Source organism: Girardinichthys multiradiatus, chromosome 6 (assembly GCF_021462225.1).
Source record: "Girardinichthys multiradiatus isolate DD_20200921_A chromosome 6, DD_fGirMul_XY1, whole genome shotgun sequence".
Taxonomy (NCBI): domain Eukaryota; kingdom Metazoa; phylum Chordata; class Actinopteri; order Cyprinodontiformes; family Goodeidae; genus Girardinichthys; species Girardinichthys multiradiatus.
The window spans coordinates 33106679-33127706 of NC_061799.1; the positions used below are offsets into that span (position 1 = coordinate 33106679).

The 21028-nt window shown below is 40.7% G+C and overlaps 1 protein-coding gene and 1 long non-coding RNA gene across 6 annotated transcripts in view; one reads left to right on the top strand and one right to left on the bottom strand.

Annotated features, from left to right (window-relative positions):
* The window catches only part of LOC124870028, a 105313-nt gene that overhangs the window by 34309 nt on the left and 49976 nt on the right, over positions 1-21028 (top strand). Inside the window, exon 3 of one of the 3 annotated variants that reach the window (XR_007038706.1) lies at positions 10409-10492. The exons of the other annotated variants lie outside the window; for them this stretch is intronic. This is a non-coding gene — a long non-coding RNA (uncharacterized LOC124870028). The remainder of the gene's footprint in view (positions 1-10408; positions 10493-21028) is intronic. 3 annotated transcript variants of the gene reach the window in all.
* On the bottom strand, positions 1711-20721 carry LOC124870027 (neurturin-like). 3 transcript variants are annotated; one of them, XM_047368419.1, is made up of 4 exons: positions 20610-20721; positions 20045-20459; positions 5992-6277; positions 1711-5469 (listed from the first exon to the last, which is right to left on the bottom strand). In XM_047368419.1, exons 3-4 carry the CDS (start codon positions 6248-6250, stop codon positions 5036-5038), a joined length of 693 nt encoding a protein of 230 aa, XP_047224375.1. In that variant the 5' UTR covers positions 6251-6277; positions 20045-20459; positions 20610-20721; the 3' UTR covers positions 1711-5035. The 3 variants fall into 3 exon arrangements, with proteins under 3 accessions (XP_047224375.1, XP_047224376.1, XP_047224377.1); XM_047368420.1 differs by having other exon boundaries at positions 20558-20690; XM_047368421.1 differs by lacking the exons at positions 20045-20459; positions 20610-20721 and adding an exon at positions 16063-16252.

A 21028-nucleotide genomic window follows, 5' to 3' on the forward strand; every position in this document is an offset into this window, starting at 1 on the left:
CAAAAATCTTGGTCTCCTGAAAAGAGTGTCCATTTACTGTACTCAGTGCTTGGTTGGGGCTCTTTTTTCTTGAATAACTGAATCAATGCAGAGTGGAACGGAGGCTATTAGCCTGTGGTTTTAAGGAAGTCCAGGTTCCCTTCAGCTTGTCGTCATTGTTGGGTCTTGTGCCTCTCATCTTCCTCTTAACTATTCTTCATAAATCATCTACAGGGTTTTGGTCAAGTCAGCTATCTGGCATTTAAGGAATTGAGCATAGTGATACCATGGTCATTGAATCAGGTATTGGTACCTATGACAATGCAGGTGGGTGCCAGGTCCTGATGGAAAAGCATAAAGCTCATAAGCAGAGGGAAGCATGAGGTGATCTGAAATATCCTGGTAGACGACTGCTCTGACTTTGGACTTGATAAAACACAGTGGACCAATACCAGCAGATGACATAACACCCCAAATCATCACTAACTTTGGAACTAAAAAAACTTGGATTCTCTGCTTCTCCCTTATTCCTTCTGAATCTGTGACCTCACCTTGTGAATGTCCTCCAAACTCTTGAATGCACCTTTCTTTATAATGTAAAATTTTTGTGTGCAGCTTTTTGTACTAGATGTCTGCCTTCCACTTACCTTTTCTTTAACCATCTTGTATAGAGCATTCTGTGAAACAGTTTCTACAGCCACATATCCTCTTCATGGCGTGTGTCACAGGCCTTCGGCAGCACAACTGTCTAGTCAGCAGTCTTTCCCATGATTGTTTAGACCATTACAAGGCAATGACATGTCTGTATTGAAAGTCCTTGTTTTATTGTTCTTGTGTAATTTAAAAATTTTCAATGAACCTGCTTTAGCAACTACATATGGCCTGCAATTATATTGTGCTTTTTCAAGTCAGAGGACTCCAAAGCACTTTACACTACACTACCGATTCATACACACATTGACACAGTGACAGTGACTACATTTTAGCCACAGCTACCCTGGGATGGATGGAACGGGTTCGAACCGACAACCCACTGGTTACAGGACGCACAACTACCACCTGAGCCCCTTGCGAACTAAAAGTGGAACTGACTCCAAAGAAATGCCTGCTCTGTCTTTTAAAAGATACTGCTTGATATGACGTTCATGGTTTATCAATAATTTAAATTGTTTGTGGAAAAGTATAGACAGAAATATTCTGAATGTTGGTCAGAGATTATCACAAGTCATTTTTTTCCAGGTCAAGGCTTAAGTCATTGAGGCCCAAGTCTAAGTCACGTCTTTAAGGGGCAAGTTAAGTATGATGTCTTTCACCCTAAATGCCAAGTTTCTAATGACTGAAACATTTGCTCATCAAATACACAGCATGAAGTGATAGCGGTCCACTTCCCTGTAACTGCAGATTATTATGCAAGCCACCTGCCTTGCTCTTCAAGGTTTTGTCATTAGCACTGTTTAAAACCTTGGCTATGGAGCTGCTGTTAAACAGATGATTTCAGAAAGCAAATCTCACACAGTGATGTAGTGTTGGGACAGTCTGGCTCTGTTTTTAATCTCCTGCATGGTTTATTCATTGAAATCTGATCAGCAAGTCTTAAATCTTGACTTTTGTTACACATTTTGGCTTCTTTTATCTTATGAACAACATTTTGTGTCATTAGCCGTTTATCATGCATTACAAGTACCGTACTTGAGTTCTGAAAATGTTCAGCGGAGGAGAAATAACCATCCACACGTTTTAAAATTATCTTTATTCAGCAGTCAATATAGTGTGTAAGATAAAACTTTTTTGGCACAGTTGCTTGATGATAAAAGCTGTCCCCTTTATGTGTGGTAATCTTAATAAATATGAAAATCTATAATTTATTTCCAAAATAAATACAATATAAACTACAACATAGATGCACCGCATCCGCACCCCTCGCTTTTACCTTCTCATGAGAGAAACAAAAATACAAAACAATAGCTGTACTTCCGGCAGGTATTTCAATCTACATTAGGACATCAGAGAGTGAAAATGATGCATAATTTATGTACAAAGCTTATTACTCTCCTAAAGTCTACCAGGCAACACAATACAGAGGCATGTTCGGGGCCAGTCGAAAGGCTGTACAGTATAGTGGGTCATGGGTCAGAAAACGCTTTACAGATGGGTAGAAATTTGAGGTTTCGTCTTCTCAGGGCAAAAAGAAACATTCCACCATCTTTTCACAAAAACCATTCATCTGTTTCCCACTTTCTCCTGTTTCATCTTTGCAAATCAGTTAAACCCGGTTTGAGGCAAACATTTCACAGATTCCATCCTGCAATAACAATTTGAACAATTTATACCATCTTAAACTTAAGAGTAAATATGTTTCTGACTTGGTACATTTATTACATCTGAAGTTTTGGCAGTTATTTAAGTAAAAAAGATTCCAGTTGATATAAAAATGCAGACAAATTTGTTGCCACTCCTGTTAAAGATATGTTAAAACTACTTAAATGAATGCTTTATTTCAGAAGCATAATGGCAACCTAAATAAAAAGTAGGAAAAATCCAAACTTTAATCTGGGTACATTTATTCAGTCAGAAAAAATTCAATGTTAAGAAACTTTTACCTAACTGAGCTATGGGAGAATTTATGTCACCAAGTCTCCATAACCAGCTTTAGACACTTCGTACATGACGAGCCGTTTTCATTGAAGCATGTTGGGAAACAACCTTCTCTGTCTGACCATCTTGATTTTCTTTTTGGCCACAAACACTCTTGATGAGTTTGGCCTGAAACAAAAAATAATAAGTAAGGAAGCATGTCATCCTCACTGTTGATTACAGTGGAGGATATGTGATGGTGTGGGCCGGTTTCTCTTTCAGGGGCCCTAAGAACCTTGTACATGAGATCATAAAATCTTTGAAATACCAGGAGATTTTCATACATATCTAGTGGACTCTACCAGAAAACCTAAAATGAGCGGTCATTTAACACAATAATGATCCAAAACAGATAGCCAAATCAAGCTATACAGCAGTGATAGTCCCCAGACATACATTCAGTGAAAAACCTGCTGGATGAACTGACAGAGGATCCATAATGTTGGATCATTTAGACAGAGAGTGCAAGAAAGAGAGCCCCTTCTCTGTATACTTCATCCATTCATTGTCATCTGCTCATCTGAGATCAGTAATAAGTCTAGAAGGGAAATCAAGACCCAGAAAAGTTCTCTGGCATGTTCTGTTGGGTTCCCAAGGGGTTCTCTGGACAGAAGGGATACATAGTCCCTTCAACAAATTCTAGGTGCACTGTTTGGGTTGCCTACCAGTGAATGATACCCAGGAGGTATCCCAATTAGATCCCTAAACCACATCAACTGACTAGGTGTTCCCTGATGTGGGAACTCCTTGGTCTGTTTTTAAGGGCTAACCAAGACAGTTTACATAGAAGGTTCATTCTAGTCACCTGTATCCAAGATTTCATTGTCATGATTTATATGTCATGAACCGTAGGTGAAGGTCAGACTTTAGGTGAATTATTACATTTTGAACTTTTCTTTTTGCTAAGCTCTTTCTTAATTATGAAAAGCTGGAGCGCCAATCACATTACGGCAGACGAGGCTCTAATCCATCTACACATCTCCTGAACATGACTCCAAGATACTTGAAATTCTCCTCTGCTTGAGTCATAGACCAGTCCCCATCCCATTACAACTTTTAGCCATATCACACTGCAGGTCATGGCCTGAAGACGGCAACAGAGCCTCATCATCTGCAAAAACTAAATATGAGACCCTGAGGTTCCCAAACCAGACACCCCTCCATAAACGGGACAAGTGGCAGTTTTGGCTGAGTCCAGCCCGCATTGCAAACGAGCCACACTTTCTGCCGCGAATGCAGACATGGCTCTGGCTTTGGGCATCCAAGGACCAGACTGCCCTTACAAGCATCTAGACAAACCCATGTGGAGTGGACAACCAAACCACCATGACCTTCTTTGCAGTTCCATGAAGGTAAAGATCTGTATGCTCCAACCTTGTGAAATGTTATAGAAGATAAAGTGCTGCCTCATAATACATTACCACTGGGGCCAACTGTGATTTTAGTTATTTGTTAACATGGTATTTTTCCCACTGAATAAATGTACTGAAGTTGAAGTTGAAAAAACAAATATATATATATAGAGAGAGAGAGATGCAATAAAACATTCATTTAAATACTTTTTACGCACCTTTACCAGGCGTACCTGGTAAATAATTTGGGGAAAGTAGATTTGTTTTGCAGAATGCAGAATTTTTTACACTGACAATACATACATGTTGAAAGTCTCTACACAATATCAATAAAATGCAGTAATTATGGGTGATGTACCAGGAACTAAAGCATAAGGTTTTTCATTGATAAATTATAAGTAACATTCCTTCTCTTGTTTTACCTGTGTGATAAAGCTGCAATTGGTAACGATAAACTTCATAAGTGAGAAAACATGACTTAATTACCTCCTTGGCTTGCAACAATTTAACACAAACCTCTGGACACATCTTGAGTTTAAATGAGTATGTTGTCCTGTGCTGATTTTTGTTATGTGTATTTCATTTTATAGCTTTTGTATTTTATGTGCCTGACTAGCAATTTGTTGGGATGATAAGTCTTTAAACTATAAAATTTTGTATAGAAATTTGAATGAAGTGCAGTAACAGAGATGATCCGGTCCACCCTGTCGCATCATTCTGAATTTAAACATGTACAAATGACTAAGAAGACACAAACCTCATGTTGCTAAACTGCTGTTTACACCATAGTTTACAGTGTTACTACACAGATAGAAAAGATATAAACATGTATTTGTTTGTGCTCTCATTTTCATTATCATAGCGTTTGCCATACATGTAATCCGCTTCCAACCTGCAGCGACAGACAAATTCATTCAAAGTCAGTCCATCAAAAAGGTTCCCATGGAGACGCCATAAACATTTTCCCATTGTTTCCTCCTGCCTGCTGGTCTTTGTTTGTCCATTATACATCCCTTTTTGGATCTTTCAGCAGAAGCTTTGAGCAGCTTGAAGAGGTTCATTACTTTGGGTCATACACACCCACAACGCTTCGCTGATACGTTAGGTATTTCGTTATGGGTGCCATTTCCATAGTAGACAATGCTCTTTTCAAATTTAGTTGGTCGGCAGCAGGGTTCTTTGCTAACTTTGTTCTTTCGACCCTTCCCAATGTAGCCTTTTTCAACCATGTGCTTCATGACGAAGTCATAGTTTTGCCTTTCTTTATCGCATTGACCGCTGCAGTACTGCAGCTGTATGGTCTCGTCGCTCTCAAAGCCAAGACCCAGTTCGTTCACCGTCAGAACCAGCTTCCTCAGGGAGCAGGGCCTGGATTTTTGAGCTCTTTTAGTCCTTCGAGCCTGAGTCATACCGAGGGACTGGCCCCTCCTTCTCTTCCTGTCCAGCAATGTTCCCAGAACATGCTGAAGCTCACTCTCTGTAAAGCTCTGCAGCATCATGGAGACTGAAAGAAATGAGAAAGATCAACAGCAGCGTTATTGACAGGTGACAAAGAGAGGCTTAACAGGCTTCCTAGTAATTTTGAGTCAGATATTCAAAACATTGAATTCGGCGGAACCGATGATTGAGTGTGATAGGGTGTTAAAGTTTCTGCAAACAATGAAAGTCATGTACCAACAGATGCCTCTTATTTGCTTATTTTTCTTGCATTTACTCTATCTCCACCAGCCTGACAGAGCATTAAAATTTCATGGAGACAATGTAGCTGATAAATGCGTGTGAACGAAGCCAGGTTGAAGCAAAAAAAGTGCAATATATCACCTTCTGTTGAAGGCTGTAGAGCTCCTATACAGAGTCTGTGAGGTATGAGGTGCTAATTGACTGCAGGTTGTTTTAAGACATTAAAACCTTCTCTGTAAACAACAGACTCATGTACTAAGTGTTTTGACCGAACCGTGGCAACCCATTCCAGTGACACCTTATCTTAAAACAGACAAGAAAGAAAGAAATAAACAGCGTTACTCACATTCTGAGAGCAGGGAATTTATGTTGTTTCCTGTTGAACGGGTCTCCCGACGAAGACTTTCTGTCTGCCAGGGTAGCACTCTTGGTTCCGCTGAAGATGTTAAAGATGATTTAGGGATTGTTTCTGAGGGAGAAGATGCATGTGGATGTTTCTCTTGGACTGTGAATCCTCTGATGGAGGCCATGTTTCTAATGAAGAAGGTGGACAGGGCTGCAGCACAGAGCACGAAGGCAAAAGTAGCACCTTTCCATAACTTCATCTTAATACGTGGGGGAGCATTGAAACTCTGCAGAGAGATGGAGGCAAAAAAATGCACATAGGTCAGATAGATAGTCACGTTTGAAGCACAGACAAGAAAAAAAAAGCCCTTCTGTCAGAGGGCAGCATGATTACTTGAAGAAAAAAAATCAAAAAGTGACCTGCCTGTTGTTCTGTAAATGATGTTGCAAACATAGGAGTCATGGTGTCTGACTTGTAAATGAAACAGATTTTTTTCCTCTTATTTTAAGGCATTTGATAATTTCCTGTTGGATATCTAAAAAACTAATGAAACTTGGACAGAGATTCAAGAAAATGTTATTTTGACATTCATGAGAGCATAAAATCTTTAAAAAATAATTCAGTAATTTAATTAAAAAAAAGTGAAACTCTTTTATATAATGCAATTTCATAACAGTATAAAATATTTTAGTCTTTATTTCTTTCAATTTTGATGATATTGGTTTAGAGCTAAAGAAAACCTTTAAATTCATGTTCAAGTAAAAATTATGTTTAATACAGAAACGTTGGCCTGCTGAGAACTTCACCCATGTATGGGCTGTACTTGTATAGCGCTTTATCAAGACCCCAGAAACTCCAAAGTTCCTTGTTCCTTACACTACAATCAGTCATCCACCCATTCATTCACACATTCATACACTGACAGTGGTTGACTACTTTGTAGGCACAGCTGCCCTGGGTCGGACTGACAGAACATAGCTGCCATACAATCGGCACCACCTAGCCCGCTGACCACCATCAGCAGGCAAGGCGGGTAAAGTATCTTGCCCAAGGACACAACAACTGAGACAGACGGAGCAGGGGTTTGAAACGACAAGCTACTGGTTACAAGTCAAACCCCTACCACCGTCACCCCACAGTGATGTTTTTAAATGTGCTATATTAATGAATTTGATTTAAACTCTTCTACCACAGTTTTTCCACCCACTAAACTTCCCATTAACATGCTTGGATGCAGCCAGCTTCATTTGCAATTGCCCTTTGTTGCCTATCCTAATCGTTGAGGGTGTCAAAGACTATCTGCTAGACTACTGTCAAGTCAGCAGTCTTCCTCATGATTGTGTGGGCCAGAACAGAACATTTCTGCATAATTGGTCTTCTGTAATATCTGAGAATCTGAATTTTAAATCTATTAATTATGGGTTTCACTTACTTTTTCAGTTTTTTAATTGAATTACTGAAAGGAACATTTAGACAATAATCTGATATTTTGTCTTGTAACTTGCTTTCTTTTCAGAATGCAGAATGTGTTTGAAGTTGGCCTCCTTGTTATTTTTAAACTGTCTGGGTGGGTTTTGCACCATTTCACTACTTGGATGACTATATAAACTCCTTTTATTTTAATGTTCTTGTAAAGAGAGCAAATACATTCCTGCTTTTACAGGAAGCTCTTGGCCACACCTATTTGCAAAGTAATGTATGATGAGGCCTCGACGAACATGTGTGCTCTTAGATCCCATTATCACGGACAGCCCATCCCTCCCACCACAGCCACCACAAAAACTCAATTTGTAGCCTCATGTTTTCCTTTTTCCCCCTTGCTGGTATTCAGGACATTTTGTCAAGATCGCTCTGTTGTATTTTTTTATGTCGTGTCACAAGTGAGCAAAGCATATCCTCGAATCCGGAAATGGTATGCTGGGAGCGACTTAAAAGCAAATCCAGACCAGCTATACAAAGCGATTTGCCAGACTGGAGCCTGTGGCGTATACATATAGGCTGCCGGATTGTTTACAGTGAGGGGGAAAAGGCCACATATTTTTTTCCTCTGATTCACTGCAGGAACGAAAGAGCTTGATCTGTAAATTTTAGTACCGTAAAAAGAGGTAACATTAGAATTTTCTCTCACAAGGTTTATTCCTTTCCAGTAGAGTTTTTTTTTCTTTTTTTAAATAGAACTGGGGGCAAATTATAGAAACCACTGAATGTGAGTGTTTTGAATGATGCTGGAGGGAACACACAAACTAACTCCATGCATGAGCAGCCGAGAAATAAACAACGTATAAACAAGTATAACTAGTACTATCGGTAAAAGCTTGACTCATCACTCATAATTCCATATGGTTTAACATGTCGAAGAGTCTCCGCGCAATACTATTCATTTGAAAGTCAAACATGTCACCCAACAACCTCATTTAATACCCCAGTCTACGTAAATCAGACGTGGAGCAGCAGCCCTTATTTACGTCTAATATCTGGTTCTGTATCCTTACTTGTGTTCTTCCTCCTTTTTTTTTTAATCTCCCATCTTCTTTCATTCCTTTCTTCCTCCTCGCTCTTTCTTTCTCCGTCTCTCCTTTATGTTCCTTCCTTTTTTATGTGCTTCCTTCCTTTCTTCTTCCTTTGCTTATATCCTTCATTCTTTTTCTTTCTTACTTGTGTGCTTATATCTTTCTCACCTCATCTTTCTCTCCTTTCTGCCTGTCCTTCCATCCTTGTGTCCTGCCTCTCCCCTTTCTGTCCTTCCTCCATTCTTGTCTCTTTCCTTTTCCATCTTTCTGTGCTCTTTCCTTCTGCCCTTCCTTGTGTCAGTCTTTATTTTTCCCACTTCCTTTATTTTACCCTCCCTCTCATCCTTCCTTCCTTCTGTTTTTTTGCTTGCTTCTTTCCTTTATTCTTTTCTTTGTGTTATTCCTTTCTTGTGCTCTACAGCTCTTTCGTCTCCTTCTCTTCTGGTGTTCTTCTTTCTTTGTTTCCCCTGTCCTACCTGTTTTATTTCCATCTTTCCATCCTTCCTATTTAAATTTTTATATCCATCCATTCATCCATTCATCCATCCATTCATCCATTCATTCATTCATTCATTCTCATTTTAGGCCTGCCATAAAACCATTATGAACTTTACTATTTCATATTTTCAAGAACTCAGTCTGGAATCTTTTTCATGGAAAAATTTCCAGGAATCCTAAAAATATCCCTTTGCTCCTGTTCAGTGTGAAAAATTTCCAATATTAAGAGTCAGTTTGTTATGATGTACAGCCCTGGATGAGATCACTGTTTGCTTCTTCTATTAATAGGTCAGTTTGGGGTGATTACTCATCCCTGGGAGTTAGCCGTTTCACACCACAACGATGCGTCAGTGCCCTCCGCTCATTAACTCAGCGGCTCATCTCGATAAAACAATTACCTAGTCAAGAGGAGATGAGGCCTCCGGCGTGTCAGTGGCTGACACTGGATGAAGCTAGGTCGTCGATCGCTGATCTCATGTCCCCTGAAGACGCTTTGATTGTCATAATTGCTCCACTCAGAAACACATTAGTCACATCTGCAGTCGATTGCCAGCAATAAAAGTGGCAGGGAGCATTCGGCAGCTTGCTCAAACGGCCACAAAAACTTAATTGGCTCAGACATTTAATATCTACCTCTGGCCTTTACTTGGCCCTCGGCTGAGGACATAAATACACTTATACTAATAGGGTGGAAGGAGGGGGCACTGATGTTTTCTTTTGGGTTGAAATGGAAAGACACAATGCAGACAGAGAGGAACAGTAACACAGAGGATACTGTGGAACCCCAGAGGACTTTCCACCAGAAGGAAAAGCCATTCTTGAACAGAGACATAAAAGTACAGATGAGTTGCAAAGACAACTAAACCATCCTCAAACACATCCTCAACATGTCTGGCTCTTCACAAAAGCATCACGAAGCGATGTGTCCCTGCATGTCGCTATGTGCCGAAATGAAGGACAATTTAAGGTGCAAGGCCCAAAACAAACTTAGAAAATCCTCTATTCACAAACAGACAATAGCTGAGGGCAGGCAAGGATGTTTTTCTCTTCAATATTATAGCTTTTATGTAAGAAACAGCACCTGATGTTTGCCATGAGCAACAGAAACGGTCCAGGAAGGTTAACAAATATCAGCCCACAAATAAGTAAGTCCATGTTAAGCACATCATATGCCATGTGGATCTCTGCCCAGGGCGCCACACTAGATGGGGTGCAAACAAAAAAAAAAAATAAAACATTTCATTTTTATTTGTTTATATGTATCAGTGGATGCTTACCTTATGGTGAGCACATGTTAGGCACCTTATCATCTGGTGTTAAATTAAAAGGCTGTTTCTGTGTTTTTATAAGCAGCATCTATCTACTGGTCTATTGACCTTAACCTATTTATCTTTTATATCTCATCTAAGCCAGGAGAAGGAGGGCCTTGCCTAGAGTGTCGTTCATGCAAGAACCACCCACTAAGTATGGGCTCGAGAAGGTGCCTTTATAAGGTAACTGTAACCAAGCAGGTTTAGCTTATAAGTATTAGTCTTGTCTTTTTTTTAAGTGTAGTGTTACAGTTGTGATTTAACCCTGCTGCTCCTTGTGTTAGGCGAGCGCCTATCAAACCACATGCAAAGCAAGGCAAGGGAAGGAAAGTTTATTTATATAGCATATTTCAGTAGCTAGACAATTTAAAGTGCTGTACATGAAAAGAGAAATAATAGAAAAAGCACGATACAGTGGCATAAAGGTAATTAAATAATTAACGAACACAAAAAATTAAAGAGAATTATAATAAATAGTTAAAATGAGACGAGGATAAAAAAGATACTAAATGAAAATGATTTGATAAAAAAATTAAAGGAAAGTTGAACTGAAACTTAACTAATGTTTAGATAGCACAGTCAAAGGCCACTCTAAACAAATAAGATTTTAATTTAAAGCAATTTAGGGTTTCAGCGCTTTTACAGTTTTCTGGTAATTTATTCCAGATTAGTGGAGCATAAGAACTAAAAGCTGCTTCTCCATGTTTGGTTCTGGTTCTGGGTATGCAAAGTAGATTCGAGCCAGAACACCTGAGAGGTCTGGGTGGTTGATACACTGACAGCAAGTCTGTAATGTATATTGGTGCTAAGCCATTCAGTGATTTATAGACTAACAGAAGTATTTTAAAGTTTATTTTTTGAGATACGGGGAGCCAATCTGAGCACTTGGGTGATGTGCTCCACTTTCTTGGGGTGTGTTCTCACCTGCCACTTTTGGTCCGCTTTAAACGGACCAGAGTTTGCTTCCCCCGTTGGTCCAGACCTTTTGTGCAGGTGTGAATACACTCAAGCGAACCCTGGTCAAGACCAAACAACCAGACTGAAACCCACTTTTTGAGGTGGTCTCGGTCCGCTTCCAAACGGACTCTGGTGCAGTTCACTTATGGTCTGAATACGAACCGGCCCCGATTTGAACCAACTACAGAAAACGTGCATCTCTTTGGACTTAACAAGCCACCATAGCCAGTGGCAAAGGTGTACGTTTTACTGAAATCATACCTGATAAATTGTATGTTGCTTAGCAACGCTACTGGCATGTTGTGGGCCATGGCACATGCTTTCTCCGACGCCGTTCCAAAATTATAAATAGAACTGTGCAAAATCTGTGTGCTCTTGACTCCCACAATAATATGCAGCATGCAGCACGTCTTCAGCTGTTTTTCCAAATGTATGAGTCTGTGCTCTGTCCCGCCCCCGTCATTTCTGTCCAGTGGGAGCAATGATCGTCACCAGCGTGGCTTTGTTTACAAGTAATAGTTCGCGTGCAAAAAGTACAATATGAAATCAAACTGCACAAAATAGAAAATATCAAGTCCGCTATGGGTCAGGGCCAAACAAGCGGACTAAAGGCCTTTCCTGGTGTGAATACACCCTTTTGTTTTTAGTGAGGACGCGGGCAGCAGCATTCTGGATCAACTGCAGCTGTCTGATGGACTTTTTAAGTAGACCTGCGAAGACACCGTTGCAGTAATCAGTTCTACTAAAGTTGAACATATGAATTTGTTTTTCAAGGGCCTGCTGAGACATTAGTCCTTTAATCCTGGAGATGTTCTTTAGGTGATAGAAGGCCGACCTTGTTACTGTCTTTATGTGTCTCTGAATGTTCAGGTCAGAGTCCATCACTACACCCAGATTTCGAGCCTGGTTAGTGGTTTCTAGCTGTATTAACTGAAGCTGTGTGCTAACTTTTAAACGCTCTTCCTTTGGTCCAAAATAAAATTATTACTTCAGTTTTCCTTTGATTCAGGTGAAGAAAATTTTGGCATATCCATGCATTGATTTCTTCTAAGCATTTACCAGCGCTTGAATGGGTTCATAGTCACCTGGTGACATCGTAATGTATAGCTGTGTGTCATCTGCATAGTGATGATAACTTGTGTTGTTGTTTATTATAATCTGAGTTAGGGGGACCATGTAGATATTGAATACAGGTCCTTCTCAAAAAATTAGCATATTGTGATAAAGTTAATTATTTTCCATAATGTCATGATGAAAATTTAATATTCATATATTTGAGATTCATTGCACACTAACTGAAATATTTCAGGTCTTTCATTGTCTTAATACGGATGATTTTGGCATACAGCTCATGAAAACCCAAAATTCCTATCTCACAAAATTAGCATATTTCATCCGACCAATAAAAGAAAAGTGTTTTTAATACAAAAAACGTCAACCTTCAAATAATCATGTACAGTTATGCACTCAATACTTGGTTGGGAATCCTTTTGCAGAAATGACTGCTTCAATGCGGCGTGGCATGGAGGCAATCAGCCTGTGGCACTGCTGAGGTCTTATGGAGGCCCAGGATGCTTCGATAGCGGCCTTTAGCTCATCCAGAGTGTTGGGTCTTGAGTCTCTCAACGTTCTCTTCACAATATCCCACAGATTCTCTATGGGGTTCAGGTCAGGAGAGTTGGCAGGCCAATTGAGCACAGTGATACCATGGTCAGTAAACCATTTACCAGTGGTTTTGGCACTGTGAGCAGGTGCCAGGTCGTGCTGAAAAATGAAATCTTCATCTCCATAAAGCTTTTCAGCAGATGGAAGCATGAAGTGCTCCAAAATCTCCTGATAGCTAGCTGCATTGACCCTGCCCTTGATAAAACACAGTGGACCAACACCAGCAGCTGACACGGCACCCCACACCATCACTGACTGTGGGTACTTGACACTGGACTTCTGGCATTTTGGCATTTCCTTCTCCCCAGTCTTCCTCCAGACTCTGGCACCTTGATTTCCGAATGACATGCAGAATTTGCTTTCATCCAAAAAAAGTACTTTGGACCACTGAGCAACAGTCCAGTGCTGCTTCTCTGTAGCCCAGGTCAGGCGCTTCTGCCGCTGTTTCTTGTTCAAAAGTGGCTTGACCTGGGGAATGCGGCACCTGTAGCCCATGCCTGTGCACGGTGGCTCTGGATGTTTCTACTCCAGACTCAGTCCACTGCTTCCGCAGGTCCCCCAAGGTCTGGAATCGGCCCTTCTCCACAATCTTCCTCAGGGTCCGGTCACCTCTTCTCGTTGTGCAGCGTTTTCTGCCACACTTTTTCCTTCCCACAGACTTCCCACTGAGGTGCCTTGATACAGCACTCTGGGAACAGCCTATTCGTTCAGAAATTTCTTTCTGTGTCTTACCCTCTTGCTTGAGGGTGTCAATAGTGGCCTTCTGGACAGCAGTCAGGTCAGCAGTCTTACCCATGATTGGGGTTTTGAGTGATGAACCAGGCTGGGAGTTTTAAAGGCCTCAGGAATCTTTTGCAGGTGTTTAGAGTTAACTTGTTGATTCAGATGATTAGGTTCATAGCTCGTTTAGAGGCTCTTTTAATGATATGCTAATTTTGTGAGATAGGAATTTTGGGTTTTTATGAGCTGTATGCCAAAATCATCCGTATTAAGACAATAAAAGACCTGAAATATTTCAGTTAGTGTGCAATGAATCTAAAATATATGAATGTTAAATTTTCATCATGACATTATGGAAAATAATGAACTTTATCACAATATGCTAATTTTTTGAGAAGGACCTGTAGAAGGGGCCCTAAGATGGACCCTTGGGGAACGCCACATGTGATTTTTGTGTTCTCTGATGTAAAGTTACCTACTGACACAAAAAAGTACCTGTCCTTCAAGTAGGATTTAAACCAAACAAGTGCTGTTCTAGAAAGGCCGACCGAGTTTTTCAGGATCTCTAATAAAATGGAGTGATCAACAGTGTCGAATGCTGCACTGATGTCCAATAATACCAGCACTGTGGTTCTTCCACAGTCTACATTTATACAAATGTCATTGAACACCTTGACAAGGGCAGTCTCTGTACTGTGGTGAGCACAGAAGTCTGACTGGAAGACATCGAAGCGGCTGGTCATTGTTAGGAAGTTACAAAAATGGAGAGGTGTACAACTGGCCAAAAAAAAGCAAGCCTATTCCCAACAGGGTGAGGACAGAAACAGCAGGTATAAACTAGCATTGATGTGGTGTGTGATGAAGGCCATCAGCAGACAGTACTGCTATGTACTATAATAATGATCCTAGGTTGCTTTAAAGCTGCAGTTGGGAGTTCTAAGAAAACTGTGGATGTAGCCTGAACATTTGAACAAGCACCTTTTACAGGTCCCTCCCCCTTGTTCTCTGCTGTGCTACAGCCTTCCCTCCACAGCGAACCCTGCTTTGAATGCGCAGAGTAGTAAGCAGAGCCACCTAAGAAGGCGGATATATGGCTTTGGCACATTTACTGGTAGGTACAAATCATCAGTGATTGCTTTAAAATTGACTATGACCTGCGCATACCATTATTACAGCTGCAGCACACTGGCAGTCTTGAGCTTGAAGGACAGTACACGCTGTGTGGGGCAGGGGTGTGAGCGCAGGTACACGAGCATGATTGACACTGCTAAGACATTCCTCCTGGCTCTGATTGTTTGTTTCTGACCGGGAGTGGTGTATTTAGGCAAATGGCAGGAGGACCACTAGGAGGAGCCAGAGGAGCTTGATTATCTGTCTCAGTTTTAACAAATTTTGTAAAAAGTTATTTTAAAAAAAAGTTACCTACTGCAGCTTTAATATCTACCTGTTGGTTCTGGCGTCTCTCATCCTCCTCTTGACATGGATTCTCAGTGGGGTTTAGGTTAGGCAAATTTGCTTGGTGTTTAAATGAAAACAGTCTCCGAAAGTTAATATGCTGAAGAGAATTTAAAGCCATTCCTGAGACATTATGCATGCCTCATCTCAAGTAATATGCAGTTATAGGCCAATCTTTTAACATCAACTGAGCTCTTGTTTCACGCAAAGATTGCATTATCTCAAACGACACAATAAAATCTACGTTTTCCAGAAATAACTGGGTCAGTGGCAGTAGTGCAGCTAAGCCGCCAGTAATGTAATTACAACAGCATGGCACTTGCATCCTCCCCTCCTTCTGCTGCCAGACGGAGATGCTCAACACAATGCCACAACCAATAGAAGATGAACCAGAGAACTGTCAAAGTGGGCATAGGTTACATCAGTGGTTAACAGCAGCAGACAGGGAGGGCTTTCTTTTGTGCCTGCTTGGAACTCGACCAACGTGGAATGACTGCTGGAGAGATCAGACAGATTGAATGAAGAGCTTCTTTGTGCAGATACCAACATTTTGTGTCTCACTACTCTAGCATTTCTTCATATAAACTCCCTAAATACAGCCTGTTCTGTCTCACAGTGACTCACACATACCATAAGAACACACGCACTGCCATTGCATGGTTTCACTTTTCTCAGATCATCTGACACATGGCATACATAGATAAACTTTCCAACCCTGAAGTGTTTGTTAGACTTCCTTTCTTTGCTTTCATGTTCCTACAGCAACATTGCCCAACACTAGATTATTCAGTTTCCATAATACCACTGCCTTTTGGTACCACTACCAATATTACAGAACATTTATGCTCTGCTCCACCCAAGTGACTGGACGGTTCTGCACTACACTGAACACACCCCGCCAATACCTGCACTGGAAAGACAACAGCAGCATAACAAACAGCGGCAAAGGCACCTACTGTGATGTTGCAGGGAAACAAGGTGCTTATGGAGTCCCAGAGAGGCCTAGTCTTGTCTTTTCCCCTCTTAAGTGAGCATCATCAGGCCTGGGGACATTGCTTGGAGAAGGTAATAGGGACATATTCCAAAGATCAGGGCGGGATTAGTACTAATGCCTGCCGGGTTTATCTACAGTCACGTGGACAAACACCTGGCTGCAGTGTTGGTGGGTGTGTGTGTGTCACTGCTAATCCATCAGACACCTCAAACTCAAGGGTTAGGCCAGCATGCTCTGAAAAAGAACAAGCTCCTCTTCCTCTATACACCCGCCCTGAATGTCGGAGTAATGAGGGAGGGAAAACAATTAGGCTTTTGGAGACGCATCTGTTGCAATGGCACAGAAAAAAGGTTGTATCATAAATTGGGTGATCTGAACCAGGACTGGCTCTTCTAACAGCATCCATTTGGTTAAGGGTTCGATTAAAATGTGAAGTAATTTTGTTGGGGCGGCCACATGAATTGGTTAGAACTCAGTCACACAGTAATCAAAGGATTAATAAAACAAAACCTGGTGCTTGTTAATGTGAGAGCTCCTGTTCATTATTGAGAAAACATCTTTAAAAATATTTTTACACACATTTCACACATTCTCCTGTCATGTTTTTCTACTTGGTGGCTTAAGAAGCTTAAATTTGTCCTGTCCTGTGGATGAATACGGATTAATATGTTGACAAACAGCCTTGCACACAATGCCACAACTGATCCTGTTGGTGGCATTAAGTGCACATTTAACACCTAACTATTATAAAACCTGTTGATTCTCAGGTATATATATCTTATACTGCATATAATTAACACATTTAACAGGCAAAGAGGAAGTTGCATAACAGTTGGAATGAAAACAATCTTGCCTCATCATTACTTGTGTTACAGAGATTGATGTTTCGTGGGCTACTTTCTAAAGAAGAGTCCCTGAGCTGCTATTCTGGACCTTAATCTGTCCATGCCAGATCCTCTTTTAGCACAGCATCGACTCTAAACCCTGGTTAAACAGGTTGATGTTTCTGCCGCAAAGGTTTGGTGGCCATCTGCCACTCTCTGAACTCCACTTTCAAATGTGAGAAAAAGCTACGAGCTCTACTTTCTTTATTTTTCAATGGAGCAAATTCTACACCATTCACCCAAAATGTTGTGACTTTAGCATTTAAAAGACTTATTACTGAATGAGCATTTTGGCAAACTAGTCATTGGCTGGTTACCAATATCAAGGTATACTGAGATTTATCAAGCTATGTTTATGAAAATACTAGTATTTTCACCACCTGTGGTTTAAAGTAGAGGTGCTGCCGAGAAATCGGCTTTTGATTAAAAATTTGACCAATTTTCACCATGATCTGCCACTAGAAAACCTATGTTTTTTTCTGATCAGTTAAGGCAACGTGCTCTTTACATAAACAGTCTTTGTTGTGGACTCTGTGTCTGGGTGAAGATGTTTAGAATCGGAAATCAGGAGGCATGGAGATGTTAAAAATAATTTTAAAGCAAACTATATGTTCTATGACATGCCTGCAATTCTTTCTGCGAGAGAGAGCAAGACTATCAGCAGATACCAGAAAGACTGAACAGTTTTATCCTTTGGAACTTTCAAACTTTATGGAACATGTTGGATTTAGAAATGTTGACATCCTTTTTCTACATCTCAGTGTTGATTATTTACATTCTTTCCGAAATACCTGTAGAAACAGCCGTTGCGTAATCCAAGCCATGCCAACCTCATTAAATGCTTATATAACATACTAAAGTTTTTAAAATGTCAACTTAAGAATTTTGTCTTTATTTTAAAATACTATCAAACTGTGTTTTGCAGACTGCCTTCTCACACACAATAATTGAGCGAGTGCAATAGGAAGACAAGAAAAACATATTTTGAAGGCTCTTTTTATAGGCTCTTTTTATATGTTCTTAACTTCTGTGCTAAAAAAGAAATTAAAATCTGCTAAAATATTTATCGTTCAAGCTTTACAAAAACCGGAGACCAAAAGTCAGCCACAAAATTCTCACGTCTTCTGTAGTTTAAAGTTGTTTTAATGAGACAGCAGAAAAATTGCCACTTAATCAGACTTTTCTCCAGCTGTATGTAGCATAGAGTGATGCAGCTCTTCCTCTACCCTTCTTATTGCTGCGCACTGCCAGTCAGCTGGTTGAAAGAAGGCTCCCCAATGCTTTCCGTTCCTTAAATGAGGGCTGAAATCTCCGGTTGGGAATATCTTCGTCATCACAAAACACAGTCAAGGTTCGCCAACAATGACTCCCTCTGTTTCAGAATTTCCCGCCAACCTGATGGGATCTAATGGAAAGGTTTTTATTGCTAATTAGAGATGGGCCACTATGAGATTCTTACGGTAGGATAACCTCGAGTAAAAAAGAAAAAAACATGGTTTCACTGTAGAAGAATTAAATGTAATGTCGAACATGATCTAAAAGCATTTATTTATAAGAGACAAGCAACATGTTGATTACGCCAGTTACAATTATGCTACCTTTAACATTGATTTATTGTTTTGATTTTGATACAGACTTAAACCAAAAACAGAAAATAAACAACCACTAAATTAAGGGAAACATTTTTAAGTGCCCTTGGTGCAGAGTATTACACCTTTTTTTTTACTTTTCTGCTCTTTATAAATTCATAAGTATAAACTAACCCTTACAAACTGTAGTTTTAAAGCAGCATTACCTTAACAACATTGATGAATCGCACTCCTTTACCTCAGCCTTCTGGTAAGCAAGGGGAAAGTCTAAGAGCCCTTCGTTAGCCATCTGTACGGCAGTGTGCAGCACCGGAGGGAGGTGGTTGTGGGCAGTAGTGCATTACTCCGTGCTCTTTGCTTCATACAACCAGCTCTTTGATAAAAAGGACCATAAATCATATGATTTGTTTGATAAAACCTTGATATATCTTAATACGGGTAACCAGCCCATGCCTAGTGCTAATATTTTGGTACCAGACGGAACAACCTCAGATGGACTTTTTCTTCCATACCTCCGCTGATAGGCGCTGTTATTAAAGCATAAAGTCCTGTTTCTAGGTGGTCATAATGTTATTCCTGATCTTTCCTCCTCATGCATATCTACTCTTTGAGGTCACTTGGATAATGAGAGCTCCTACAGTATCTATTTCAACTTTGGGATTAATAGAGTACATTTGAATTGAGTATTTTGGAAAACAGCTCATTTTAGCAGACCTTTGGGGAAGGAAAATCTTCCTGGTGCATCCGTTGATCTCACGTTTTAGCTTCATCCAGTGACAATCAGATTTGTCAGGTTATGAAAGTTGAACGCCTCAGTCGACTTTAGGCTTAACCTCGATCAGGCCTCCTGGGGCACAGCTAGATACAGTGTAATCTCCATGTATGATATGGGCTTAGTGCAAAGTGGATCATCACTCTAGTAAAAATAATCCACGAGAGTTTCATCAGGCTTACTGTTTTTACAGCACATCTAATATTTTATTATCCCTGATCGGCTTAATAAACTAACAAAGTTTTGGCTCTATAAAAGAAAAATACGCAGGCAGGAAAAAAATAATTAGCAGAGGACTCTTAGCTGAATGCCTTTGTGGAACAACCAGAGAGCAACTATGCAGGTGAAAACACTACATTGGTTGAGTGACAGAAGAAAGAAACTCTTCATTTCTGGAAATCAAACTGGTCTGCATGGTGGGAACAAAATTATTACAATAGCCATTTACTTATTTGTACGTGCTCCAGTTTGGTGGCCATCATGTAATCAGCGGTCACCGCTTTGCAAACATTTCGTGCCAGCCAGGCTGCAGAGCGTGGCTGTCAGCGGTTGCAGCGAGGGACGCTTGTTGATACAGATAATCCAACGTGTGTTTTCTGGCACTCAGGCACTTAGAGAGGCATCTCTGTCAGCAGCACCTAACGCCTTTCCACATAAGCTACCAGCTTAAACTAACAAAAGAAGATGCGCTGTCCTTACCGTTCGGCCTGCTAATCCAAACTTAGCTGCGTGGCGTCGGCTTCAGCTGACCTCCTCAGGCAAGTGCTGACTGGGTAAGTCCATCTTCTTCACAGGTGAGGATCATAGGCAGGAGTCCTGCTTTTTCCCATGAATTCTGTCACAAACTTCTTCGCCTTGCAAGTACGGAAGGTGTCCTGACTTGATGTGGGTCTTATTCCTTGATCATATTTACTTTTCCATTGAACCCTTATAAATGGTGAAGATCAAAATCAACATTCCTCTGAATGCAATCATGCTTTGTGGCACTCAGATTTATCCATTCAAAAAAAATGAAAAGATCTTGAAGGCTACGGTTGAGAAAACGTTTGTCAACATGCCTGTTCGCGTAGAACTTCTTGCTCTTCTGTTTTGCAAAAAAAAAAAAACCTTTAACCTAAAACAGAAGGGGAGAGCAGAGCTGAGATGCAGTGGCATGCAATAAACAGATCTCACAGATGTCTTAACTTTTATCCCATCTGCTGAGAAACTCACTTCCCCTCAGAGTACTTTGTCATCACAGATGGAAGGACAGTGCTCATCTTACCCTCTTTTCCGGCAGCAGGTCCTCCGTTCTGCTCCCAGGAGGGGAACTCTGCAGGTCGAGAAGGTGGGTTAGGGTGAGGAGGGAGAGCGTGGTTACTCTAAGTGGAGCAGAGAGCTTCTTTCTGATGCCTCTGCCTGCCCAACCCCCCCCCCCCCCCAAAACTGTTGCTCCTCCTCCATAGTTGTGCTTGTCGGCCGAGTCGGATTACTCCTGATATGTTAATCTTCCTGGCTCTGACTCCAGGAGCACTAAAGGATGCTTTAGCCTGAGCAGGAGCTTACATTCACCTTCTGCTGCAAGGGAGTCTGCCATCTTAAGCAGGCAGTTGGTAATAGCCTCAACTGGGCAGATAGGGTCTGCTGAAGCAAGTGCTTTTCAGTCATTAAGGGGGAATTAAGAAAGTTCTGAATTTAGCTAAA